The sequence below is a fragment of the Manacus candei genome, unplaced genomic scaffold (assembly GCF_025592945.1).
Source record: "Manacus candei isolate 608988 ecotype Guabito, Panama unplaced genomic scaffold, ASM2559294v1 h1tg000007l, whole genome shotgun sequence".
Classification (NCBI taxonomy): domain Eukaryota; kingdom Metazoa; phylum Chordata; class Aves; order Passeriformes; family Pipridae; genus Manacus; species Manacus candei.
The window spans coordinates 2,794,538-2,822,267 of NW_026138055.1; the positions used below are offsets into that span (position 1 = coordinate 2,794,538).

The 27,730-nt window shown below is 40.2% G+C and overlaps 1 protein-coding gene and 1 long non-coding RNA gene across 6 annotated transcripts in view; one reads left to right on the forward strand and one right to left on the reverse strand.

Moving 5' to 3' along the window:
• The window catches only part of KLHL29 (kelch like family member 29), a 392,600-nt gene that overhangs the window by 241,240 nt on the left and 123,630 nt on the right, over window positions 1-27,730 (forward strand). For 2 of the 5 annotated variants that reach the window (XM_051810143.1, XM_051810153.1), the window contains 3 exons: window positions 3,715-3,828; window positions 11,173-11,314; window positions 12,061-12,606. In XM_051810143.1, the coding sequence (XP_051666103.1) occupies window positions 3,715-3,828; window positions 11,173-11,314; window positions 12,061-12,606 (802 nt within the window). Of the gene's footprint in view, window positions 1-2,739; window positions 2,807-3,714; window positions 3,829-11,172; window positions 11,315-12,060; window positions 12,607-27,730 lie in introns of those variants that run through there. The other 3 variants (XM_051810162.1, XM_051810181.1, XM_051810172.1) reach the window with 2 other exon arrangements.
• On the reverse strand, window positions 1,866-27,651 carry LOC127481590 (uncharacterized). Its single transcript, XR_007908263.1, has 3 exons — window positions 27,622-27,651; window positions 16,904-17,038; window positions 1,866-1,881 (listed from the first exon to the last, which is right to left on the reverse strand). It is a non-coding gene; the product is annotated as an uncharacterized LOC127481590 (long non-coding RNA).

A 27,730-nucleotide genomic window follows, 5' to 3' on the forward strand; every position in this document is an offset into this window, starting at 1 on the left:
AATGGGAAAGGACCTACAACGATCATCTAGTCCAACTTTATATCTCCTTTCAAAGCATCTTAATCTCACAAACTCTGTGGCTTTTTCTGAAACATGCATGTTTGGTGGAAGATCTTGCCTAATGGCTCAACTTTCTTCCTAATTCAGTGATTTTTTAAGAGAATCAACATGTGATCTGTGTTTGAATTTAGCACAGAGTCATCAATAAATGTAAAAAAACAAGATAAGGCTCTGTGCTTTGTTCTAATAAGATCTGGATAGTCTGGTGTACAGTCAGTGCTTGTCTGAAGCTAACAGTCACTCCAAAAACTGTGTTATGCATGAGAAAGGAGATTTTGGATTCACAGTAAAGATTATTTTGATCTCCACCTGTTGAGTGGAAAGCATTCCTTTTTTTTTTTTTTCAGAGTAGGTGCATGGTCCCATTTTGATTCTTCTCTCACTCTGATCAACATTTGCGACCAAAGTTGGCCATTTTGATCTGCAGTGTTAGATATTTATAGATTTGTGTGCTAATTGAAGCTTTATTACAGCTCAGTTTGACTGAGGCAATGGTTGCACAAAGGACAGCTAGAACTCCCTTTGCCTCTCCTGAAAGCCACAGCAAGTTCAGCAGGGGACATGCTGCCTCTTAAGGGGTTTTACCTGTGATGACCCTGAGCTGGCCTCCCTGGCAGTTCTTCCTGGGGGGTTACGAGGGCACTGTCTGACTTGCACCCATCCCAGCAGAAATAGCAGCTTCTGATGGACCATGACCTGCAACAGCAGAGGAGGAGAATTAGGAAGATCAGATAACAGACTTGCTCTGATGTAGGTGAGGTATCCCTACCAAAGGTCATTTAATTTTAGCTTATCCTTCCCTTCATGGCTTGCAGAACCAACTTGCATTATTTAGGGCTCACAATAACCCCTCTGTCTCTCCCTGTCACCCTGAAGTTTCTTGACTGGGAGATAATATTTTTAGAGGTGGTTTACTTTGTGTTAACTTCCCGTGAGCAAAGACAGTAGGCGGTATTATGCTTTTCGCAGCATGAGTTTTCTTTAAAAGATACATAACAGGGGATTTTCCAAAGCACAGAAGTCTTTGGCCAAACTCTCCATCCTTGATGGTTTTCCTCTTCTTAATGAGTCCAATGACTCAAACTGGATGCCTAAAATAATTTAATATTAAAACAATAAAAATTATCACAAATTCCCACAAACAGTGTAATACTGAAGGATCACCTGATTCACACCCCAAAAATGAGAGTGAGGTGCCTGGGAAAAATGTGTGGCAAGGTAGCACAATTTTGACAAGCCTACTAGAAACAGTAGCCCTAGATGTACCATTATCGGTTTTACTTTAAATCGTGTGGCTGTGGAGAGCAAAGTATATCTAATAGCCATTTGGTAGATTTATAGCTTGGGATGCGATGTGTTTGCCATAAATCTTTTAGAAGGGTGGTGGTTGAGGCATCTGAAGCAGTCGTGCTAGTCCAAGGAAAACAGGAGAACTGGGCAGCTTCCTACTGGTAGCATGGAGATAGGGAAATAAAATGAGCAGGAATGATTTGATGTAAAACATACAGAGCAGAGAAACTGGACAAAATGGTGACTGTGTTTCCAGAAAAAAACATATATTAGCACTCTATTGTAAATCAAATTAAATTACTGCCCCACTGCCTGCTCCTGCACTGAACTTCTTGTGTTATTAAAGCTCTGAATCTGAATGGAAGCAGGGTTGCATCTTGAGACCTCATTCTCAAAAAGGATCTGCCAGTCGCGTCTGGTCAGAACAGCTTGGGGAATGTTTACCTCTTTTTAAGAACCAACTGGGAGATGGATAGGTTTGAGCTGTTTTTGCACAGTCTTGTGTGAGTTTTAAAAGGCATTTTCATCTGTCTACAGAGAAAAAAAAAGATTTTAATAGGAATCATTGAGATATGTGATTTTGGTTTAAAAGAGAATGTAGTATTTTTTACTGTTGAATACATTTGTATTTCTCCTACACAACCAAAAATTTTAAAAAGACCAGAGCAATTACAGGAATAGCCAGATTTTAGATGTTATCTTGTGTGTAGGAAAAGGGATGGATTATTAAAGTGCATAGTCTCTCAGACAAGTAGCACTTTAATGCTGTTTTTCACATCTTAATTTTAGTGACTGCATAACTTACCTTCATAAGATGCTCTTAATTGAACGTTTCAGTAGAATTTGAATAAAGTCTAATATGTCTGGGATTCCTCCTCCATTCCTTAAAATATGATGTGAAATTAGTTAGTCTTAATGTACATATCCCGGAGCTAATTGTTTTATCTTGTAAATCAGTTTCTCCTAGTTTTTTTCTACGGCTTTTACTTTCAGATATAAAGAATAAATAAATTCTTGATTGAAAAGTCATCTTTGTTTTGCAGTAGAAAAGGGGGGAGGGGGCCAGCTATATAAATGCAAAAGGATTTTTAGTTCTTTTTTAATTATTTACAGATGCAGAATTAAAGGACAGCCGAGTTTAAATTATGCATTAAATTAGCATGTTGCTGATGGAAGACGCTCAAAGAAAGTTGAAATTTTTAAATTACTGTGAGCCAAATTCAGCCACAGTTTAATAGCTCAATTGATGTTGATGAACTTAAGGCAGTGATAAATCTGAACCTATAGGCTTATTTTTCTTTTTTGCTGTGAAAGGTAAGCATGCTGTTTCTACAGTACTGACTGTCCTTTTGTTTGAGTTGACCGAGTATACTTTGATCCTTTTTTTAGAAAAAGAATTCTCTGTTCTACCTTAAAGAAAGCTTCCTGAGACCTGGATCAGATTATGGAAACCAAAGTGAGCACACAAAAGTGCTTGTTAGAAAGTGAAATTTATGTGCAAACTAAATGTGCCCTTGATGATAGCCTTATTGATCGAACCAAGTTAATAAATCAGTAATATCACACAGCACTGTTCAACACTCACAGGCTTATATTGGTTTTCCTTTTTTTTTTCTTTCTTTTTATGTGCCTGCTGTGTAGGCAGAGAACATGCACTTTCCTGCCACGGAGTGTGTACTACAATTGAAGCACTGAGTTCAGAGGGCTTGAATGTAAAATGTCGGCATCCAGTACAAAAAAAAGGAACTTTTATAGCAGTAACTTAATACTGAGATTGGAGCCTTTTACTTCATAAGTATTCCTGTCTTTATTTCTAATGCTTTAGGCCCTGATCCAGAATGAAATTCAGAGTCCTGTTTGGATAATTACTAGAATTCCATGGAAAATTTGGCATGAAAATGCCATATGGAGTGACTTCTGAACCTAGCCATGGCCAGCATTTGCATTCAAGATAAATGTTTAGTTTTCAAGAAGCCTGCCTTTAGGTTGTTCTTCAGTAGCTTTGCCAGTACACAGGGGCAACATCCTTTGTGCACCCTTGGGATTCTGGTCTGACAAGCACTTATTCCATTATTACCCGTATTTCCTTAAACCCTCTGACAAAAAGCACTTATGATGAACTGGATTTATCTGCCTTCACCATGGGATGCCTGCAGGATCTCTCAGAGCCCTCTCGCGTTGTGCAGTGCATGTTCTCTGTAGCACGAGCCGCGCGTTGTTCCGGATGTCGCGCATTTTCTCCTCCGTTGTGAGATGATTTTGCATTCGTAGCTTTGCTCTGATTTGGGGTTGATCTGCATGCAGACCGTGTTAGCAGAGGAGGTTCTGCTCAGGCTAAAGTGGGGCTTCTGTGCTCGAACCCAGTGTCGTGCGCTGATGTCCCTGGTGTCCTGGAGCAGCAAGTGTCGCAGCCGGGACCTTGGTTCGATACCTCAGCTCCGTTCCCTGATGTTCTCGCTGAGAAACGAAGGCAGCTGGGTGAGTACCTGAGCCTCTGCTGGTGAAATTTGCCAAGACAGAATGCAAAGTAGCATTTGTGAAGCACTTCTTGTCATTCCATGGTCCTGCATTCATTCCTAGCTGATGACTGTATCACTGGTGTGAGAGCGGTGGTTGTACTGGGCTATGCAACTGCCAGACAGAAATAAATACCACCTGTGGTCAGTTCACAACTTTTTCTATCCCATCCCTCTCCCTTCTTTTCCATAATCTCATTACTTCTCTTGCCTTCCCAAACCTGCAGCTAATGTGGATGGTAAGCCTTAGAAAGGGTTAATGAGACAGCGGCAGTTGATCCATTCCCAGTATGGAGTTATCTTCCATTGCACTGTCAAAACTCAGGAATTTGGGCTGTCTGATTTTTGAAGGTAACCAAGGCTCAGTCCAGGAAAGTTGGGGTTGAGTCTTCCACCACAGGGGAAGAATCTGGACATGCTCATATATCTACCTTATTAACAGCTCACAAACTGGGTGGTGAGAAGCTCTGCTATGCATGGAGCCAGGATCAGGTGCTGTGCCTGTATGGGACTCCCACAAATGAGTGGAATGCAGCTCACTCAAAAGAGAGAGACAGCAATATACTTTGTTGAGGTAGTTGAGTAAGTTCATTGGAATTTAACAAAATTTAACAGTGGCTTACAAAGGTTCAAAAAGGTTGATGGTGAGGCTCACTTTATTAATTACTGCATGGAAGAAACATACAAATGAAAATTAAGTTAGAATCAAGTTAGAATGTTTTGCACAGAGACTAGAGGTGCAGAAGCATAAGGAAGACCCTCCCTGTGAGTCATGAAGTTCAGAGTGGACTCCCTTGCTTTCTAAACTGCTGGTGGAGCTTAGGTGCAGCCAGGTCCAGTCTGAGTCTCAGACTTGGACAAAAGTCTAAATCTAATAAAACAAATAGAGTAAGGAAGAGCCTCTCGCTGAGTTATGAGGTTCAGAGTGGACCTGCTTGCTTTCTAAACTCCTTACGGAGCCTTGGTGCAACTAGGTCCAATCTTAGTCTCAGACTTGGGCAAGTGTTTATGTCTAATGTAATTACCTGTACTAAGTTTATAATAATTGAGTAGCTACATGAATTAGTAATGTTTCCTTAGTATTAATTTAGCATCCTGTCGGATCTGCCATTGGTTAAAGGTCTCTCTGTCTCAAGGAGCCACCTTGAGAGGTGTCCCAGCTCAAGGGGAGATCACCACCATGCAACCAGACTGCCTGGCCAGAAGAGCTCAAAGAAGGCTCACTTAAGCTGTAGTATTTATGGAATAAAGGCTCATAGTCAAATTGCATGCGATGGAAAAGGTATGCATGCGATTTGTTGTACCCACAAATTTCTTTGGTCCTTGATTAATGAGTCTTGCAAAAGCCACTGGTTATTCACGTGTTAATGGCATGATCAGTGTTCCAAGTTCATATGCATCGATGCCCACTGTGTCACTCTATTTCTTTGTGGGTTTTCGGAGAACAAATTGAAATTAGAGGAGTTCTTGACCTGAACACAACTCAGACCTTTACCTGTTTTGCATCCTCTACCAAACTACCACAGTTTGGTTAAGGGGTCAAGGGCATCCATCACATGGATATGCGCCCCACTGTGCTCATGGGTTTCTCTAAGCCTGTGTCATTAACCTTAAGTTGGGCACTGTTCTTAAATCCTCTGAAAAGCAGGAATGGAAGCAGACTGTACCCTGCTGCTAAGCCATGTCTCTGAAGGCTGTGCCTTAGAGCTCCGGAGCTCACACTGGTTGGTGGCTCGTCGCTGGATGGTGTTCAAGTTGTTTAAGTATTGAATTATTCTCTCTACTCAAGAGGGGACTAAGACTGCTTTTGTCTTTTATGCAGGGTAATAACATTATTCCTGTGAGTTAACTGTATTATTCTCTTTCTTGCTGCTCCCACATTAGTTTTGGAAAGAGAAAAACAACGCTGTGTCATCGCAGAATTGCCTGGTGATGGGAACTGTAAGGTAGATGAGTTCTTCTCTCCACCCATGAGCAAGTTCTTGAATGAGGTTTTACTGCAGGACTGTTCGTTCTCTTCCTCTTGCACACCGGCCTGTCCATATCTCTTAGGTTTTTAATACATTACAGTACATCCATCTCTTAGAACAACAGTTTCATTTCTGTAGCCCAGGCCAACAGCCAGTGCTAGGGAGATATTGCTGTCATCACTGCATCTTTAAAAGCTCTGCTTCCATCCTTAAGAGATTCTCTGGCTATGGACTAAACTCAGAATTATGCTTGGGGTCCTGTCCAGCGCAGTATAGGAATTTACTCCAGATGAAGATCTATCCCGATATGGTTCAGATTTTACATGCATACCTTGTCCACACAAATAATGCCTGTTTCATGCAATATTTAGCAGTGCGAACTACAAATTAGATCATAAACTCTTCAGTGCAGAGACCACTAAACTTTTTAGAGCATGCAGACTTAAAACCCAACCAGGGCCACCAGTCATTACCAGTTAGAGAGAGGAATAGAAAACAGCTTTAAAAGGAGTTCCCTCATTAAATTGAAGGTGCTTTTAGCCATGACAGGCCATAAAATCTGAATCCCTGGGAGGGAATGCTTTGCTCTATGTATGCGTGTGTCTTAGCCTTTTTAGTTTCAATGGGGAGAGAGAATAGACTGGGTTGCATATTGGATACATTATCTTGGTATTAAGCTGCCATTCCCAATCTCTTTTGGATAATTGGAACAGAGAATCACTCCTTCTTATCCATCACTTTAAATGAAGGCCTTAGTAAAATAATTTTGATTGCTGGGAACCACAAATAGGATCTCTCTTTCCAGATTAGTTCTTTTTTGCTCATGAAACTGTTTGAACAGGCCTTAGCACTCTGAGCTGTAACAGGATGTTTGTCAGCAGTTCCACAAGCTTTGGGGAAATTGCTGAAATGTGTTTATAAGGACCTCCTAGGAAGTCTTTGGTGGTGTTGAGCCTGGGGAAGATTGTGTTGGAATTTTTGTTGTTGGATTTTTTGTGGTTGTTGTGTTGGGTTTTTTTAATTCCACTAACATACTCTTTGATGCTGGTAGTAGTAGTAGTAAAATAGGTCTTGTGTTTCCATTGATGTAAAAAAGGTCTTACTAAAAGTTTAGGTCTTATTTCATCAAAGATTTGTAAAACTTTAGACTTAAAGTCTGACTTAGTTATAGCTATGCCTATGTGACACCTAATAGTAAACGTGTAAGCTGATGCAGTATGAACTGAGTCAATAATTCCCAATCTTGAGCACCCCACTAATGGCTGTGAACTCATGAACCTTCTTGTGGATATTTTGAAAAGCCCCATGAATCTGAAGATTTTTAATGTTTTAATATAATAAGGTTCAGTGGACCAGCTGTACACCAATTACTGTTGCCTATGGGCCATGGTTTATGACTGTTTGAGCTACAAAAAATTGACAGTCTGGCAACTTGTCCGTGTTGGTCTCATATAATTCGAAAATCGTTCCATCTTGCTCTCTTCTGCCTGTACATCTGTATTGTGGTTAGTTTCCTTAAAACTGGGAGACTGCTCCCTGCTGGAGTTCAAAGTGTGGCAGGTGGTGAAATGCAGGCTTCAGCTGAACATTTTATTGGTTCTTAATGGTGATTTCAAAATAAAGAAAGAAAAAATCCTCAGATTTGGTTTCAGAGTACTCTATCCATGACAAAGAGCACAAATTGAACATTTTAGGGCTACTACAAAGATGCTGATGATTGGTTTAGTAGTCTTTGTAGTCTGCCAGGAATTTCAGGCAATTAACTAGCCAGTGCTGCTGTTGACTAGCCAGGCTTCAACAGACCTTTTAGAAACCTTCTGGTCTTTTCATGTAAATAGACATTTGGCAGTATTTTAAGATGTATACCCAGTAGATTTTGTAATGCATTTCCTTTTTTCATGTGTTCCATGTTTAATTCAAACAAGCATCTGACATGAAAGCTAAAGATAAAAGTGTAACAGTACAATTAGTTTCTGTGAAGTCTGTGGATCACTAATGGAACACAGCTCGTCCCCCTGCCCAACTAGCATAATACAGGCCATTTTTTGGTCATTTGTGTTGTACATTAAAAGCATCAAATAGAGGGCTGTCATGTGCCTGAGCGCATGGACAGAAAGTTCCTTTGTTTGATAATGTTGGAAATAATTTTGCTTTCCAGAGACGCAAATGGGTAATTGCTGCAATCGGATCAGAGACATTTAACACTTGTAATGTAACCCTTCATGTATTAATAAAAATAACGCAGAAATTAGATCAGAGACCACAAGTATGTATATATTAAAAAAGGAAGTTCAGTAAGCGTTTTTTTCTGTTTCCGCCACCATTATTGTCTGTGTTTCATGAACGTGTGTTGTGATTTCATATCAACTGGTCTCTACCACTTTCTGATCAAATAAATACAAGATCAGGAGTACAGTTTGAAAGCAACATGCTGGATTTGGGCATTTAAATTCACTGAATGTCTAAGAAGCAGGGTTTCTGAGCATGTTTAATGAAACAAAATTTGGAAAAAAATAGCATTTAGCTCATTTATTGACAGCAAACCTGCAATCCTCATTCCTCTTTATTAATGCTCAAAGTATGAAGTTTAGATCTGAACTTGGCTGCAAACTTCACCAGTTTCACTTGTGTCTGATCTGGTGCTCTATTTTTTTTTTTTTCGGAAAGCAAGTTTCAAAATAGGCAAATGGATTTTTGTAGGATTTAGGGAGCTGTGTCACATACTCCCTTTCTTATCCATTCTGTACAGAGCATATGGGTTCTTTTAAAATTGTAGCATGTGTGGGGTTCTGTATTATTCAAGGTACAGGGATAATTTTTTTCTTATTTTAGATTGACAATGTTTTAAAGGAGGTTAGGGATGTAACAAAGTTAAACAAGATGCTGCATGTCTCGACAATGCCACTCAAAAATGACAAGTGTGTATTTCAAACCCACTCATAAGACCCATTTCATGTAACAAAGAAATGCAACACACAGACGCCACATGTGGAACACACCAGGCATGATTTGAATTATGAATCCTCCTCTCTGTTCCTAAAAATGCCCACTTCTCTATATTGCATTTTCAGTTTTTTAGGCTTTACTTTAGGATAAATATTAGTGTTTCAGGAGGAAGTATTTTAGCTGATATACAGGCAGAGACTGCTGGTGGTGCCTTTTTTTTTTTCTTCTTTCTTTTTCTACTGCAGAGTGCTTTGGCTGCTGTTAAACAGTTTAGCTGGATCCAAAGGGATACTGCTAACATGAACTGGTAAACCACCAGCAGCGTTATATCCTCCTGTGTCAAAGACCTTGTACAATGTAAAAGCTAAAGGTATTCAGATTAACCATTTTCTCAGGACAATTTATAAATAGAAAGCATTTCAAAACTGAGATTTATTTCTTCCCCTCCTGCCCTTTCTTCGCCATGAATAGAGCAGAGCTCTTAAAGCTCTTCACTGTCTGCATGTCCTCTCTTTATGTCTTTTCTTTTTATTTCAATTGCAAAAGTTACAGAAGTAGTTGAAATAGTGGGGACAGAAGGAATTGTGAATCTAAAACCAGGATATCATTGTTCTTGGTGCCAGTAGAATAGAAAGAAAATCTGGAGAAATTAAATTAAAAAAAGGAAAAACACACAGACACACAAACACAAAAAAACACACTCAAAACCCTCACCCCCTCCAAAAAAGGGTGACCAAAAAAAACCAAAACAGAACCCCCAAACTATGGAAAAGAATAAATTGATGTGTTTTGAAAAACAACAGTCTAACTTCAAGATTCCATAGGAAAAAAGAATCACGTTTCCCTGCGAGCATCTACATTTTACAAAGAATAGCATTTCTAGGGGGGGTAAAAATCCCTATTGTGGCTTCTGGGAGCAAAGAGATCAGCACAGCAAAAATCCTGACCTCCATCAAGGTTTGCACCGAAAACTCCTGACTCCCAGAGCCCATGGAGGTTAAAGCTCAGGTGGAAAATGGTGTGGGTGTCAGGAGATGTTGGAGGCTCATGGATGAAGGAGGGAGCATTGGATCCCAGGTGCTAGTGTGGGAAAAAGGAAGGGGAGGGCAGGAGGAAACAGGCACCTCCAGAGGATTTAAAGACAGGAGGAATGACCGATGGGCTTGGGAAAGGTGTGCCTGTATTTGCAGAGGGCATGAATGGGTCTGCTTAATGACTTCCTTTCATGGGGTGATTGAGGTACCCATGATGGGGGAAAAGGCTGCTGGTGTTGACAGAGATTTCATTGGTACTGTGTGACCCAGGGCATTTATGGAGCTGCTGTGCCCTCATCTCTGAGTTAAATTACTTCCCAGATGTAAGGCAAACAAGCAATCGCTCAGACTGGTCTCCTGTTCTTTATGGCTTCAGTCCTCAATACTCATTCAGTAACAGGCAGCTGGTTCCTTTTGCTTGGTTTAGAGGTTCTGACACCAGTAAAAACAAAACAAAACAAAAAAAACTTTTAATCTTCCAGCAGTGAAATACACTGCAGACATAAATAAATGAGACCTGTTGGAGCACCCTTGTTTTTGACAGGCCTTTTCTCAGCAAAGGAATGGTTGTTTGGGAAGATCCTCTAAAACTGCAGCAGGGGGGCTTGCGTAGCATTTAAATCCACGTGATAGTTTCTTCATCAAGAGATCTCTTTCAGGTCATATCCCCTTTGATGATTATTCAGCCCCAATCCTTCCCAGACTTTACAGTTATTTTAACCTCTCTGAAGACCTGCCAACATACCCACTTTAGCAGCCAATGTTGTTATGCTGCTTTTTTTTTTAATTGGCATTCAATTTTAAGGGTTGAAAGACAGTAAATACTAATACTTCTCCTTACTGCTCTACAGTAATTTGTCCTACAGTTGTAAATAAGTCTCTCTTGTTCTGTCTCCTGCTAAACAAAACTCACTCTTTTCGGAAGACATTGAGCAAGCAGAGGATTTTCCCATTTTATATAGCTGTAACTGAATGGATATTACCATATCTGGGTTGTCACTGAGGGGGTTTATTTACATTGCGAATGAAGCAACTTATTTCTGAAAATACTAGTTTGTTGAGGATTCTTATTTTTTTTTTAAGGTAGATCTATTAAATATCCAGAAGTATTTTTGTCAACTATTTTGTGTTTCCATATGGTTGTGTCATGCAAGCCTGGAGGAGAATCACATAATTTTTAGGGTTGGAAGGGACCTCTGGACATCATCTGGTCCAGCCCCCAAATGAATGTTATTTAAAGATCTTAGGATATCCTCTTGGACAGTAACAAACAAGCAAACTACTAGCTTTGAGGAACTGTAATTAATCCCAGCAGTCAAAACATTTTTATTCTGTATTTTTCTTTCTCTCTGGTAGACACCTTGCATTTCCAAGACTGAAAATCAGCCTCAAGGACTTGCAACGAGCGTCAGGTGGGGACAGACACCCATCAATCAGTCCACGCCCTGGGACACTGATGAGCCTCCATCTAAACAGATGAGGGAGAATGAAAACCCAGGTAAGTTTCTAATCTTATTTGTAATTCTACCAGGGAAAATCGTTAGAAGCAAATTCAATGCACTATCTCCATTTACCTCTGTAAATTAGACTTCATTGTGAGCCCTTTCTTTATTCTTTAGAAGGGTTTTTCTCTCATTGTAAAGATCCTTCAAGTTTCTTCTGTGCTGGGGCTAATATGAATGTATTAAGATGCTGCAAGTTCATTAGAGTGGTTTTTATTTTTCCTTCTCTGCCTTCACTAGAGGAAAAGGCACTCTGTAATACTTTAAGACCTCTTTTATGTCCAGAACTACCTGAAATGATTTCCAGCTTCCAGACACATATCATACATTGTGTTACTATGCCAGACGCCTAATTACAATGTCTTTGTAGTGGCTGGAGCACCATTATTATACACACAGAGTGTTTGTCAGGGAGCCGTGAAAGCGCAGCAGGAAAAGAGGTTAATTTTCTTGGAAGTGTGCGCTTAAGCTGCATAAAGTGCAAAATACATAAAACCACAAACATGCTGCATGTCAACTGACGAGTATTTTAACAATTGCGCTCACATCGCTGCAGCAATTTTATGCACTTACTGCTTGGGAACAGCTCCAGACCCTGAACTGCTTCAGGTGTCATGCAGGGGAGCGCGTCTGCGCGATTTGGTGGCGGGCACAGATGCGGGAGGGGAAGGTCGGGAGTGTTTATTTGTCTTCTGCCCCGTGCTAAGCCCACCACCATTGCTGGCCTTCCTTCATGCCGCAGGTGCAGCTCCCTGGGTCACCACGGTGGCAGCGGGCAGCCAGCCTGCCCTGATCACGCACTCCTACGGGATGACACAGCCGCCCACCTTCAGCCCTGCCGCCAACGTCCAGGCCCCCGTCATCGGTGTCACGCCCTCCCTCCCTCCGCACGTCACCCCCCAGCTCCCGCTGATGCCGGCCCACTACCAGCTCCAGCCGCAGCCCTCCCAGCCCCTCAGCAACATGGTCGTCAACCTCCAGAGCCAGCCCTTGTACACCAACAGCCAGCCCCTCAGCATGTCCTCCATGAGCGGCGTGGGCCCGGTGGCCCACCCGGGCCCCGGGGCGGTGGGCAATGGCCACCTGGCCTGCCCCATGCTGCCGCCGCCACCGCCAGCCCTGCCCTCGGCCGCCCTGCCCAGCACCGCGCCCGCCACCAATGGGCAGGCAGCCGCCCCGCTGCCCCCCAGCGCGGCAACGGGCGGCCCGGACAACACCAACGGGGTGCAGATGCTGCGGACAATCGGCGTGGGGAAGTACGAGTTCACGGACCCCTGGCATCCCAAAGGTAAGGCGGGCCGGCCTGGCCCCACAGAGCATGCGGTGGGGGTGGGCGGCGGCAGAGCCTCAGCATCCCTGCTGCTCTTTGGGCCTGCCAGCCCTGCCCTAGTGACTGTCTCCACGCTTTTCTAAAATGCAGAGCTTTTGTGAGTTACTGATGACAAAAAGTATCATATTAACAAGAGGGAGGATGAGCTGTGGGTGTATTTTGTAGTGAAAAGCAGCTTTCAGGGCTGTTGGATAAGCCAGTGCTCCCAAGGGTAAAGCAGCCATCATCCCGTGCCACTCCCTTTGAAACACACCCCTGTGTTTCCATCTGACCTCTGTCCTCCTGGCTGCAGTTGTGCATCAACCACAACGCTGGCCACCTTCTTCAGCCCTTGTCTTCTCCATGCTCTGGTAGGAGCCCAAGCCAAACACAAGTAACCCACTGACTGCAGCTGAACAGCACAAATACATTCAGCATTAAGGGGAAAACTTCATTACCAGCTTCACTGGGCTCAAATGCTGCAAAACACCCTGAATAGTCATGAGCGTTCTGGGAGGTTGACCTTTTCCGATGAGTAGTTTGTAAATGAGCCCCACCGCTGGGTCACGGTGGAGTGTTATTTCCGAGTGTCTTACTCCAGACACTTCAAAACTCCCTGCGCTCTGTGTGCTGAGTTTCTAATTGCATTTTCAGAGTTTTCCCTTCCTCCCTTGCAAATCATGACTAGGCCACATGTGCAGGTAAAGCAAAATGCAGCTTACGAATATATAAATGTGGACCTATCAGCAAAATCAATTAAATTGATTTTGTAAAAAACCCGCACCTTCATTAAGTCTGTGATATTTTATGTATACATTTGTATTCAGACACAATCCATGTGTAAATTATGTATTTGCCACAAGCTATTAAGTTCTATTGTGTAGCTCGGTATTAAGGACGAGGAATCTCTATTAAAAATGATTAGTCCAATAACTCTTCCTGCTCGTTACATAAATTGAACTTTGGTATGTGCAAATTCTTACCAAACTTCTCTTGAAATGGAGCTCAGACACGAGCTCAGCCATCCTTTTCTAAAACTAAATATTCGGATTGCTTTTAAATTTTCAACTCCAAACCCCAGATATGATGAGGGCTCTTGCTGGATGGTGAGATTCTGAATTTTTCTTTGAGTTCTGGATGGGTTTTAAGTGGCACCAGACCAGTCAGGTAGCCAAAAATTGACCAGCAGCTGTTTTATAAGAATTTAGTTAGTTCTTTCACTTTAAAAAAACACAGAGAAAAAACCAAAATCCACTAAAGCAATTTGTCAGGTCATGTTTATAAGTTAAAAAGCCTTGATTTTGTAGAAGGAGAAAGAGTAGAGATTTATACCCTAATCTTGGTAGACTGAACAGTAGTGGTTCTGTTGGATGTCTCTCTCCTCCATACAAGCTATTTGTCTTCTACAAGGCATCATCTCTACTTTCCATAGCCACCTATTCCAATTTGCTGCACTGGTTACTTGGATGCCTGATCAAATTAACACAATTTAAAGGATTACTTGGTGTCATTGGAGACATGTGCAAATATACAATACAAGGGAAAACACATAAGCTTAAACCACTTTCACGGCGGTAATTTGATCACATATCTGAGCCCTAGTGACACTAACCTAGTGAGACAAATGAGCACGTCAGTGACTGCACACTTGAGGTTGGGAATACTCCTAAATGCCTTGCATACTTAGGGCCAGCAGCATCAGTTGTTATTTACTCTTCCTCCATCAATTAACTTTCAGCAGATCTCTGGCTGGCAGATGAACTAAACTTCAAATCAGAGCCTAAGTAAAAAGATCGTAAAATATTTAATCGGTCTTTTAATATTTGATTTACAAATTCTTAGTCAGCATTTTTGCTTAACCTCCTGTAAACCCTAGTCTAGTCTACTCTAGTCCAAGCACCCCAGAGACCAGTTGGCCCAGGAGGTGTTCATTAAGGTGTAGAGGAGAGTTCCTCATTGGAGCATGCCTGGCATGCCAGACCTGGGTCTGGTCCTGTGTTTGGAAACCTCTGTACTGAGGAGGAGGATCATAAGGAGAATATTAAAACAAGCAGTATTTCTAATCCACGGCAACTCTTGACACATTTACCTTACTGTACCTTATAAACTGCAGGCTAGAAACTGTTTTTTTAGGGATTAGCTGGCTTCTGTCTGACCATCAGCTATTGAGTTATTCCTGTAGTGGTTAAAAGCAAACAAACGTAAGATAATGAAGCATACACATACAAATGTCTCATAAGCAGGACCAATTTTATAGAGAAAAAGTAATTCCTTCTTCTGTTTCTAATCTTAAAAGCCCTTACATCTAAAGCTATAATTCTTCTTGACAAACCTGAAGTCAGAGAAGATTTGGTTGTTTTTGAATCATAGAGAAAGAATCAGGAAAGAGGAAACAACTGGGTGCTGAACCAGACCTTAAAATCTTATTAGAAAAAGATTCCTAATATAAACTCTATGGGTTTCAGTGTGGCTCAATTTTCTAATTATTTTATGTTTTAATTTTTGCCCTCAGGGATTTCAGTCTCGAGAGCCTGGCTGATTTCACAGTCTTTACATGATAGACACCTTTCTCTCCAGGAATGAATGGAAACTAGGAGAGAGTACTAAGCTGTTCAAATATACAAGTTCAAACTAGTTCCTACAAGTTTCACTTAAATATTCTCTCTCTCTCTCTCGGAGAACCTTGGCCATATGAGCCACTGCTAATGGCCTTGAGATCTATCTCATTATCATGAAATACTCTAAATTATTATTTCACTTGACAATCCAGTCTTGTTCAGGTTTGAATAATTACCCAACTATCCTTCAAGTGATAGAGCAGTTTTCGCTGGTTAATATGATAGGATTTCTTATATTTTTAGACTTTGTTAGGGAACTGATTTGAAACAACATGTTTTATTTCTCATAATTATCTTTCATTTGGCTGTGTACATGTTTGGGCCATTGTATAATCTGTTCATGCAGAACTAGGTTTCTTACTCAGCTGTTTCTAAACAGAAGTAAACAAATAAGTTACCAAAAGTTAAAGGCACTGCTATTGTGCTGTCTCATTTGCAATAGGTCAAGAGATCTCACTTCCATGACTGAGTCGAGTCATGTCCATGGCTCTTCAAAAAATACCCTTTGATAACCAGAACCATGATATAAAACAGATATGTCATTCTCCTTACAGTGTTACAGCTAATTTCTACCTAATTCCATTGAAACTACTTGTAAGAAAACTTTTGCCTAGATTAGAGATCTTCTTGGTCTGGGTGGGTTATATTCTGTTAAATATGAATGTTAACTTTAGTTACATAATCCATTTACTTACTGAATTTATAGCATTGTCACATTATGAGAGACATGAATAAAGTTCCAAAGTAATTATTGCTTTTAGCAATGTATGAAGAACTGTAGAGCTGCCTTATGAAATGCATGGGGTCTTTTACCATACACAGTCAACAGGAGGTTTGGGAGGCATCTGGTTTGGCTTGTAATTTCCCTGTGGATAGGATTTATGCCAAATACTCCTAGCTGACTTCAAAAACCATGACACCTTAACACAGACATGTAAACTGATATTTTAGAACAGAATTAGCCTTTGTTTTCTATCCATGTCCTAAGTCTTGCTCTATAAGCTAAAGTGCCAGGGGAATTAATAAAGCAGAATATTCAGAACCATGATGATGTTAATTGTGAACATATTCAGTGAAGATCTACTGAAGTTCTCACAGTCAGATTTTTACATTACTTCTTCAGAAAATACAGAGTTGCAAATAATATTCAAGTATAATTTCAATATCTTCAGGCTACATGATGTGCCAGCACAAATTGTCGGTTGCACAACATGCCTGCAGGGAAGAGAGAAACTCATCCCTTCAGTTTCTGACACAAGTTGCCAGTGTCCCATGCCATGGCACGGTGACAGAGACCAATGTCTATGTGCCTGCCAATCCAAATGAACCCAGACAGACAGGAATTAATCATTCAGCTGAAGGACTAGAAGATATTGGTTTCCTCGCAGAAATAACTGAGTAACTGAGATTTAGTCCTTAACTGTTTTGTAGGGCAGTAGACTTCCTTATGTTCAAGACTTGTTGCAAATCCAAAACTGAACCCTTGGTGGATGGTCCTGGCATATGTAGGGCATAAACATGCCTGGACTTGGTCTCTGAGATTGTTACACATTTGGAAAGATACTATCTTTGTAAACTTGATATACTTCGAAGCATAGTTGCTAACACAAAAAAAGGAGGAAAATACAATACCTCATCACACAGTACTTCATACATACCTCATTGCAGTACCTCCTGCAGTGCAAAATTAACCATGGACATCATGGGTTTTAATTTTTGGATGTTCATGGATACCACTGATGTTTGTTTCCATAGTATTTTTGTTCTGAAGTTCTTTGGTTTGCAGTCCTTAACTGGTGGGAAAAGAAAGCAGATGCTAATTAGTGTTCAGAGTGTAATGACTGTAGAAACATAACAATATCAGAAATAAAATCTGAATGTTAATCCTTGTAGCACTAATTTCTTAACACTTCATTTTCAAGCATCAGCAAATAGCATGAACTAAACAATAACAAAACTACAAACTAATACTGTTGCATCATCACTTATTGATTGCACCTTTCACACTTGACTTTATTGCATTGGAATTCTCATTAGACCTCAGACAATATTTACTTTCCTTAATCATGAATAGTAACAAGGCAGAGTACAACATTTTGTCAATAACTATCAACTTTTTCTTCACAAAAGGCTGAATTTTCAAAGGATTTTCAGCTTGACCTGCAATTCTGTGAGTGTACCTAGTTCTAGACATGAATGCTGCAGGGTAGGGAGTGTTTAAATTCAAAATACAACCTAGCATTTTGAATTCTAGTAACCTTAATTAAGGGATGTTCAGTGATGAAGGGTCTAGAAAGCCTATTTTCAGTTCTCTGTCTTGTACCAGAATACATGGCCTGTGTAACCTTAGGAAAATCTCTCTTATTTTTGTATCCATAGATGTAGAAAGGTGGATAGATAAATAGATTATAAAAATTATATATATAAAATTTTACATAAAATTGTTTAGTGCGTCTTTGTACATGTATATACATATATATGAATATGTATGCTCTTATATTTGTGGGGAAGGAAGTCTCCTGTTTCCTGTAGGAGAGTTAGGTTAGCATGGAAGTGTTAGCATTGTATATGCTTCTTACTGTGTTTTCCTTAGGATAGTGGTGATTTTCTGGGGTGGCCTAAATGGTACCAAGGTACAGATGACTAGTGGTCAGTTTGTAAGCTCAGCTTGGAAATGGTGTGTAAGAGTTCAAGAATCCCAGAATGGTTGAGGTTGGAAGGAGCCTCTGGGCGTTGCCTGGTCTGCCCCCCTTGCCAAGCAGGGCCACCTAGAACTGTTTGCCCAGGGCCTTGTCCAGATGACTTCTGAATATCTTCAAAGGTAGAGACTGCACATACTCTCTGGGCAAGTGTCAGTCATCCTCACAGTAAGAACATGTTTCCTCATGTTCAGAGGGAGACTGATTCTGACACTGAGCACCACGGAAAAGAGCCTGACTCCATCCTCTTTGCACCTTCCCTTCAGGTATTTATATACATTGATGAGATCACTCTGAGCCTTCCCCAGGCTGAACAGCCCCAACTCTCTCAACCTCTCCTCCTAGGAGAGATGCTGCAGTCCCTTTGTCATCCTCATGGTCTTTTGCTGGACTCTCCAGTATGTGTCTCTTGTATTGAGGAGCCCAGAACTGGACGTGGCCCTCCAAGTGAGGCCTCACCAGTGCTGAGTAGAGGGGCAGGATTGTCTCCTCTGATCTGATGGCATTATTTTGCCTAATGCAGCCCAGGGGTACTGGCCTTCTTAGATGCAAGGGCACACTGTTGGCACACGCTTTACCATGTTCATGCACAGTAATGAACTTAAAGCAAACAGGTTCTCTAAAATCAAATTTTTATCAAGATTAATTACAGTCTTCTTTCATTAATATAATCCTAATAGAATTGCAAAATTGATGAGAGTATCTAAGCAATCACCTGAGTGAGAATGAAATGCATTTCACCTTTCTGTGCTCCAGGTGGGGTATTTTCAGTAATTTCTGTCCTGTATTTCAATGTCACTGTTGGTCAGGTCATGAACAGACAGTGATTTAATGTACTGAAGAGTCAGGGGACTTGTAATAGTCCTAGAACATTGCCTTACTAAACATATAGCATAAAGAAGGTGATCAAATTCTCTTTTGATTGACATCTCTCAGTATGTGACTGACATGAGATTTCCATGTTTCAACTGGAGCAGGATCCTCTCAACACTACCAATATTTTATGTGGGTTATTGTAAGAAAAAAGTGGGTCATTGCTAAACTGAGTTAAAGCTCCCTGAAATTGCCCTTAAAAGTCATCTGGTTTGTGCTGTTATTTTTTATACCTCTGTTTTTTTGAAATAAATGCCAGATTTGCAACTGTAGCTCATCTGTTGAAAACACAGAGCTGAAGAACTTTGATTTTACTCTGTTACATGATATTATGTCATCATTTGCAGATCCATTTAGTTAATTAGACAGCGATATATTTGCAGTTGTCTTGAGTTTCTTCCCACTCTGTAGTCTAAGATATGGTTTGCTTAGAATGTAGTTTCTTAGCAAATATAGTTCAGTCCATGACAGTGGCCATCAAATGCATTCAACATAAGTCTGAGAGGCGGCAGAGTTCTGTTGAATTACTATTTTCTCTCCTGTCCACACAACACTATATTCACAGAGTGCAAAATTTCTCAGAGGCTGGATAATAACCAAAATCTAGGCTCCCTTTTGGCACAGAATACATAAGTGCCAACTCTTTATAAATACAGACCAAATTTCCAGGCAGGCTGCCCATCCATCCATCCATCCATCCCTCCATCCAAGTACCATTCCAACAATCCCTTGCAGGGAGCTGGAGCCGCATTTGGATGTTCTGAAAGTTATAATTGTCCAGAACACTTGTAAAGTCTCCATCCTCCTTTCAGAACTCCTTAAGTTTAATATCTGTTTTCTCTGATCTTGTCTTCCCTTGGTCCTCTGACTTTTCAACTCTTGACACATATTTGAATGCAAGCCTTGTCTTCATCCAATCCTTTGGATGCAACGGGAAACACACCTGTTCCCTTTCACTCTGTCCTCCTATGCCTGGAGCCACCTTAGAGGTACCTTTCCTGAGTGTTCAGTTCACTCCACAAGTTTGGCTTTTCCTTGAATTTTCCACGAAGATTTCCTCTTTTTCACAGCAGCATAGTTCCACTTCTTTTGATGTCATGACTTAAAAAGTGGACAGTCAAGTTATAGCTACTGAAGAGTGTCAGCAGAGAATGGGGACTTCACACTCAGTCAAAACTGAACAAACTGGGTTCATCTGGTACATTTGTGTATATACTTAAATGTTCCCAAAATGGTCTATTCTGTGACTTCTGGAGATCTCCAGACAAGCAGATTTATTAAATTGCAAATATTTTTTGGTTTCCTTACAAGAAAGTGGAAATGCTTTTTTTCTAATCGGGGGACTTTTTTCTAAGTCCCTCCATGGAGCAGTGCTTGAACTCTGAATGAGGAAGAATTATTTTTGATTCCCATTGCATTCAGAATGAGAATTATTCTGTCCCATGTTAGATTCAAAAAAATCTAAACAGATTTGTGAAATAGAAACATTTCCAAATAGTGACTTTTCTTGCCCTGCTGTGCCTTGAGATTGCTGATGATAAGCTCTGCTGTACCACAGCGACGCGGGCTTTGAGCTGTGGTCGGTAATAATAATAATCTTAATATGGGATTACATAACACCTCGAATCTTCAAATTGTTTTTAAGGACATAAAAGTTATGTCATTAATTCTACACAGTAGAATTGATTAAGCTTCTTCCAGTCAGTCTGATTTGTGTTACATGTATATGCAGTACCAAGTGGGGGTACCAAGTTGTACCAAGTGAGGGTAAAAAGGTATTTGTACATATTTGCACCTTAATATTTACAAATCACTGCATTAGATTCACAGGCTAAATATTCTGGAAAGTATCACTAGGGGATGAAATCATCACTAGGAAAGAGGTACATAAGCTTGCAGGACTTTCCTGACAAAACTTCCACCTTTTAGATGTGCAAATAAAAGTGGCATGAAGTTTTGTCATATTAAATTCAGAAAATTACAGCATTGGTGTTGTACTGTACTGGAAAAATCTTTTGACTGCTGAAAAATTTTGGAGGTTCAAGGTAAGTACTTGAGCAGGACTATAGATAGTAGTATGTCCATACACCTATGTGTACCAACCATTAAGTCAGAAGCACTTTGACTGGACAAGGTGCCAAGACACTTGGTCAAGTTTGCACAGTATCTTGCAATAGTTTGCAAGAAGCTAAAACAGATTGGAGAGTTAGCCTCAAGAATTTGTACATTATATTTTGCACAATACTCTTTGGCATAATGCTCACACACAGAAAAAAAAAAAAAAACAAACAAACACACACCAAGAATGTAGGATTAAAGAGAACATTATGGTTTTTATTCATGATTCCTCTGATGTGTCAGAAGACGACAAAATGTGTCCATTGATCTGCACGCTGAAGTATTTGGATGGGGCTGAGGAAGATGGTACAAAAAGGACAAAATTGGATAAAACTGAAGAGGTCTTAAGAGAAATGTGGGCTGACACTCCTGTTCAATCTGACTGATTTATAGAGTATTGAAATCCAACATCAAACCCAGCTCCTCTGTGTGACCTTTTCCTCGTGAAGGAAGAGGGAAATGTTCCTTGCATCCCCAAGCTGTGGATGTTCTTTAAAACAAGGATCATTTTGCACAAAACACTACCATCCTGTGGGAAACAGACGGAGGAGCAGTGCTGGTAGATTCCTGTTGTCTGTAACCTAGGAAATAGGAGATTCTGCTCGTTGCCTTTTCAGGCATGCTGTGTGGACTTGGTTAGAGATGCAGATTTTCTAGATGGGAAATTTTTCTAGATGGGAAATAGAATTTGCTGGGGTTTAGGTCTTTCTCTGCTGGATACACTCCTATCATGGCCATACTGTGCTGTTTTATAAACAGTGCATTTCTTTGAGAGGTCTTTTATTATTCTGCAGGATGGTTAGAGCTCTGGTTTGAAAGTCATATTAAGCATCCAAAAAAAAAGCATTTTTTAGGAGCATTTCAGAAGAACTTTTGCTAGATGGATAGCAGGTACCTCCAGCAGGAATCACTCAAGTTGATTTCAAGTTTATACACATACAAATATTTAACCATCAGTATGTAGAGAGCCATTGCACTCTGAAGAAATACATAAATCTCTTTTACATTTGTATAAATGTCACAAAAACAGGGGCTCATATTCCTTCAGCTCCAGAATAACATGTTCTTCATGTGTTTTACTTGCTGGAACAGTAAAAGCAAATTTGACATCTTGTCCAAGCATCAAGTATTCCAGGACAGTCAAATATGCTCATGAGCAGAAATTGAGTACATTCCAAGAGCCTATCTGTAAAAACTCCACACCAATAAGAATTTCTTCTTGGAGAACTTAAATGAGTTCCCCAACCCTTTGCTGGAAGTGTCCCTTATGCCTTTGGATAAACTATCATTACTTCTTTTTTTTTTTTCTTTCTCTCAAAACTGCCGTATAGGCAAACTTTGTGCAGTGAATTTCAGTGTTATCAGTCAGGGCTGCCTTAATTCACTTTCATGGCGATAAAGGGATGCTGAGAACACCTCTTGGCTTTAAGGGTAAACTCAATCAAGAATTTTGCTAAAGCCAGGAAATTATTTTAGCGTGTATTTTGGTCCAAATTCATGGATATTGGAGTGCTAGACTCAGTATTTCAGTAAGATTTGGTATTTCCTGAGACTGAGTCTTCTTTTTGTGTCTTAAAGAAAGTAGAGAAGGGCTGTTTATATACTGAATATATATATATATATATATATATATCCAGAACTATATAACTGTCTGGAAATAATGTGTTAACATATTTAGAAGACAAATTCTAAATATCAAAGTATGTTTTAATATACAGTTTAGAGAAGGGGCCTGTTTCAAACATGCAAAGTCCTTTTGCATGTACTGAGTAACGTTGTCTGATTCCTACCCCTTTGAACATACTGAGAGAATGTTTGGGTTTTAAGGTGAATTCAGACTGAGGTGGGAGGGAGCCAGTCCTGAAGTGGAATGGGACCACAGAATGTGTTTATGACAGGAAAAGGGGTACCCATATTGCATCTAAGTGAAATAAGAGAGGTGGTTTTCAGGATGTAATTTATAATTACCCGGATTGGATACAGATTATAATTACTCAGTCTGGAACTATACCAAGATGCTGAAATTAATATTTCAAGTTTGTAGGGAAGAAAAATGAGATAGCATTTGGCTGGGTTGGTAGTTGTCTATCAGCCATGAACTGAGAACCAGGAGAGTTCAAGAAACCTCCCTTGAACCTTGAATATACCTCCCAAAAGCAGATTAAGAGACTTTTACTTAAAATCTTAAATGGAAAACAGAGTATGTAAAAAAAACCATTGTAATAAGGAAAATATAATGATAGCATCTTGGATTGTTTTTACATGGTTAGTAAATGAGAAAGAAGAATCATTTGTATTCAAAACTCAAGTCTTGGTTTAAAGAACCTTAACCATCAGTCAGGTCTGTTTTTATTGTACTGTCATTGTATTAAGAGGGTTTTTTGATATTATTGGTTCAAATTACCTAAAATTTAAGACAGTGTTTGCCTATTAACATCTGGGTGGGGTAAGCAAGCACATCTAGTCCTTTTTCGTGATGAAGATACATCCAGTCTTTTACCAAGTATCATTTCATTAGCATCAATAAAGCTAATTTGGGCATATATTGTCAACAGTTTTGATTCATGCTTTGTTAAACTGCTACTTATACTGTTACCTCACATATTCCAGTGCTGTCTTATACTGTTTAAAATATTAAAGCCTTCTAAGAGGGTTAATGTTGAGAGAGAGGCTTATAGACCTCATTCAGGAGACATCCCTTGCAGTAGTGCAGTGTCCCACAGGGGGCTTAAGGTTTTTCATTCAGCAGTGACTCAGGAAAAGAAGAGTGCTGTGTATGTGGTTTCCACTTGGTCTTTACTCAAAGGCTTCCTCACTAATTCCCAGCTCATCACAGTCCTCACCAGCCTGTGTAATGTGCTCATCACATGCTCATTTTCAGCTTTTGATTTGGCCTGGCTGTCTGCTGGGGAAGGTTTCCTCTGCTAGAAGTCTCCAAGTGCATGAACAACTGAGCTTTAAATGTTACTAATAAAAAATCCTTTAATCCACTTTAACAATGATAAATTGGAACTGAGAACTCTTACTTTACAGATACATTCGGTTCAGAATTTCACTTAAGTCAGGAAATCATTTTATGGGAAAGAAAAAAGTCCTAAACACCCCAATGTGGACAATGGGAATTAAAGGCCAAATGCTTAATTGCTCTTACTGGCAATTTGAAGCACCTACCAAAGACTGAAACTTCCACTGACATGGCTGGTTCCTAAAATATTCACCAGTCTTTGTCATTATTTTTATTCTTAATCACCCTGGAGTTTCCCTTTTTATTTTACCCACATTGTAGCTGGTGTGTGATGAAAGGAAATATCTGATATGGGCCACAGAAGTTTAGACTGAGCAAAGATATGTCTAAAATGTATTTTTCTGGATTTAGTTGTATTTGTTACATTGTCTTGGTAGTAGGTAGCTCACACCTAAAATCTGTACTGTTATCCATCTGCTATCCTGTGTTTATTTTTTACCTTCTTCATTGAAGAACATAGCATGATCAGATACAATGAAAAATGAAGTCTCTTTATTCTTCTTCTTTCCCAAAAGCATGTGAGGTTGTGCTAAGGACTCATCTGCAATGTTTTGTACCTCTTGTAATCCCTACAGATCTCTCTTTCAGTAGTGGCACTTGAACATTTCCCACAACACACCTCCCTACAGTGTTATACCAGGCATGGAGCAAAGTCTGGGCATCAGGAGGGCCCTTGGAGGGGTGTTCACCCTGCCTGGCCTTACTGTGGGGCTCCTTGTTGGAGCACTTCAGGTACCTCCTACGTACCATCACCTTCTGTGACCTGGTCAGGCTTTGGGAGGCAACACACATCCCAGTAGCTGGTTTCCAAACATCCATCCATTATCTGCCAGCAAATGTAGGCTCATTGTTTCCTGTCTGATTTTGAAAATCTGGCCCCAGCAGCAGGTTTTTGTGCATCACTGTACCAACATCTGGCTTTTATTGGCTTGGCAGACTGTCTGTATCATTAAGTAGAACGAAACTCTGCATTGATATGGATGGAGATGATCCCGCACTCATTTCCAAAAGGACGTCAGGGCTGTTGGCAAATTAAACAGTTGAAGAAATTCTCCATCTCTCTTCCTTTTCGTGATGTATCAGGGAATAAAATTGAGGGGAAAGCAGAAAACAAACTAATGTAAGCGTAATTCCCAAATTTCAATCTTCTGTATATTATGGGTCATTACCCGTTAATTTGCTAAATGGCAGTTTTCTATGAAAGAAAAGTTTTGTTTAGCTGTATAATGATGACAGATGATGTAATTAGTATCATCCCCGCATTGAGAATGATAAAAGCATTTCTTTTGTGTGTCACTGCTTTTAGACAGTATAATATCAAAAATGATAACAGTATGAAAATTGGACCGGTCGCCTTCATATTGTGCATGGAGAATACTTCGGTGATATGATACAAGTAATGACAGGTACTTTGCTATGTATTCATTTTCTCCACACTCTAGCCTTTATACTATGGCAAAATTAAAGCACAGCACTAAGCAAACCAGACATGCCTGAATGCAGACCCATCTTATGAGCCTGTAAACGGCCAGAGTCCCTTTACTATTGCTAGTTATGATAATTAAGCAATTATGAACAGGGTTTTTGAGGGAGAACATTGATTTGTTTTTCAGTTAAAGAAGTTGGGGGATATTTTAATTTCAGGCCACATTTGTTGCTTGAATTAGTTTTAATTATATTCTGTATAAGTACTTGCCCCATATCCTGGTCTTGATAGTGGTAGATATTCTCATTTAAATATAAATAAATGCCAAACTTATTTAACATGGAAAAGTGACTGCTGTGACTGTGTAGTAACAATTTTCTCTTTGTTGCCATGGTTTGGATTTTTATATAAGCTTTGCAAATATAATAAACCTAATGGAGCTCTTCATCCAAGGAAATGGGTATATTCAAGAAAATAAATTACATTTTGCAAGCTAATGAGCTCTACTAATTGTGTTTATCCTTGTGAATTAATACAATTTAAGCAAATCTATCCCCCAAAATCAAGCATTTGATTGCGTTTTAGCTGCGTGGAAATCAGAACATCCGGATCAAATCTGAGTTTACTGGATATCCAAGGGGTAGGGGGGAAGGTTAATTTTTGTTGACTTGTACAGCTGGTGCTAGCTCCTAGTAAAGCAGGAAAAGTTAGACTTTGAAAGTTCTGCCTTTCTTTTTTTTTTTTTATCCAGCTACTTCCCACGCAGGCAGAATTCTCAACACAGAGTTGTGTGCAATAAATCCCATGTAATGCAGTGGCAGGCATGTACGAGTCATGGGAATTAGCCCACATGCCCACAGGACAGGATAAAGAAAAGCAGGAAAAGAGAATAACAGTTGTACTTTTTAAGAGACAGCTTGTCTTCATCCTCTTCCCTCTCTCCCTCTCTTTTCTCACACTTTCCTTTGCCAACATTTGGATTTCTTTTTTTTTTCCTTCCTATAAACAGGTTTTCATTTCAGAGACGCATTTTGGGAAAGGTAGGACAGATTAGAAAACTCTGTGTATATTCCGGCAGATTTTGGCTTATTCTTCCAGTTGGCTTCTTGGAAGGATGTCAGAGAGCAAGGAAAATGGTCACTTGAAACTCTGGAAATACCTCCAGAAACTCTCAGGGAAACTGCATTGGTCAGCAGCAACAGACAAACAGGTGCTGGCCAGGAGGTTTGCGCTGGAGGAGGGTGACAGCAGCTGTCAGCAGTGGTCCTTATGGAGGCAGTTTAGCTTGCCACACCTTGGGTTGCTGCCATTTTTAACACCGTGAGCGAATGCATGCCTGAGATGAAGTCTGAGCCTGGCTGACTCTACTTCTTTGGTCCTGACTGCTTTTTTATCCTGCAGATCATTTTCAGCACCGATGCAGGAGTCACAGCAGTTAACAGCCGTTGCAGATTCTTCAGATAGAGCTGGCATGAGATCAGAGCTCTCCTGTTTCTCGGCAGCGGGCCCCTCTTCATTTAAAACCAGAATTGGGAAGCAAAGCCAGCCTTCCTTTCTCAGCTGCTGGAAAAATAGTGTCTTAAAGATGGATAGCAGTGACAGAAAAGGGCTCAGAAGTGAAATTGTGTGTTTGTTTATTGTAGCTCAGGTAAGAGCTAGGATGATCTTTCCCAGTCTGTGCACTGCAAAAAAAAATACACTTCTTCCACCTCTGCTATTCAAGTGCTGAGAAGGGCTATTAGGACTTATCTTCTAGAAGTTCTGGATTAATTGCATTTGTATAGTGAGAAGAGCACAGCTCCTCAGTGTAGATACAATTGTGCTGCTTATAAAGATACTTAGAATGACTTACTGTAGAAGGAGTTTCACAGATGAGTGACACACTCATAAGAGAGTAGCAGCAACATGTTTGTTCATGTAAAACAGTGATCTTAGGAAGTTTGATAGTAAATACAACAGTGGTTTAACACAATTGGACAGCAAGTTACTCTTGATTACTTACTGCCTAGATGACACGGTCGGACAAAATTGTCAGGAAGACCCTCCCATTTAGTCATGAGGATCAGAAAGGACACACTTGTTTTCTAAACTCCTTCTCAAAGGGGAGTGTAGGTACAGATGATCCAGCCTTAGTCCCAGACTTAGTCCCAACGATTAAAGGATTTTCTGTGCACAATCAATCCTTTGTATCATGTAGATAAGATTTCAAAGTTTAGCATGCTATTAATCACTTACCAAGAATCTCTTGTGACAAAGAAACTCATTCTCGAGGAGTAACCTTGGGGGGTGTCTCTACTCAAGGGGAGATCCTGGTGTGCACCCTGCTGTTGTGCCAAAGAGCCCA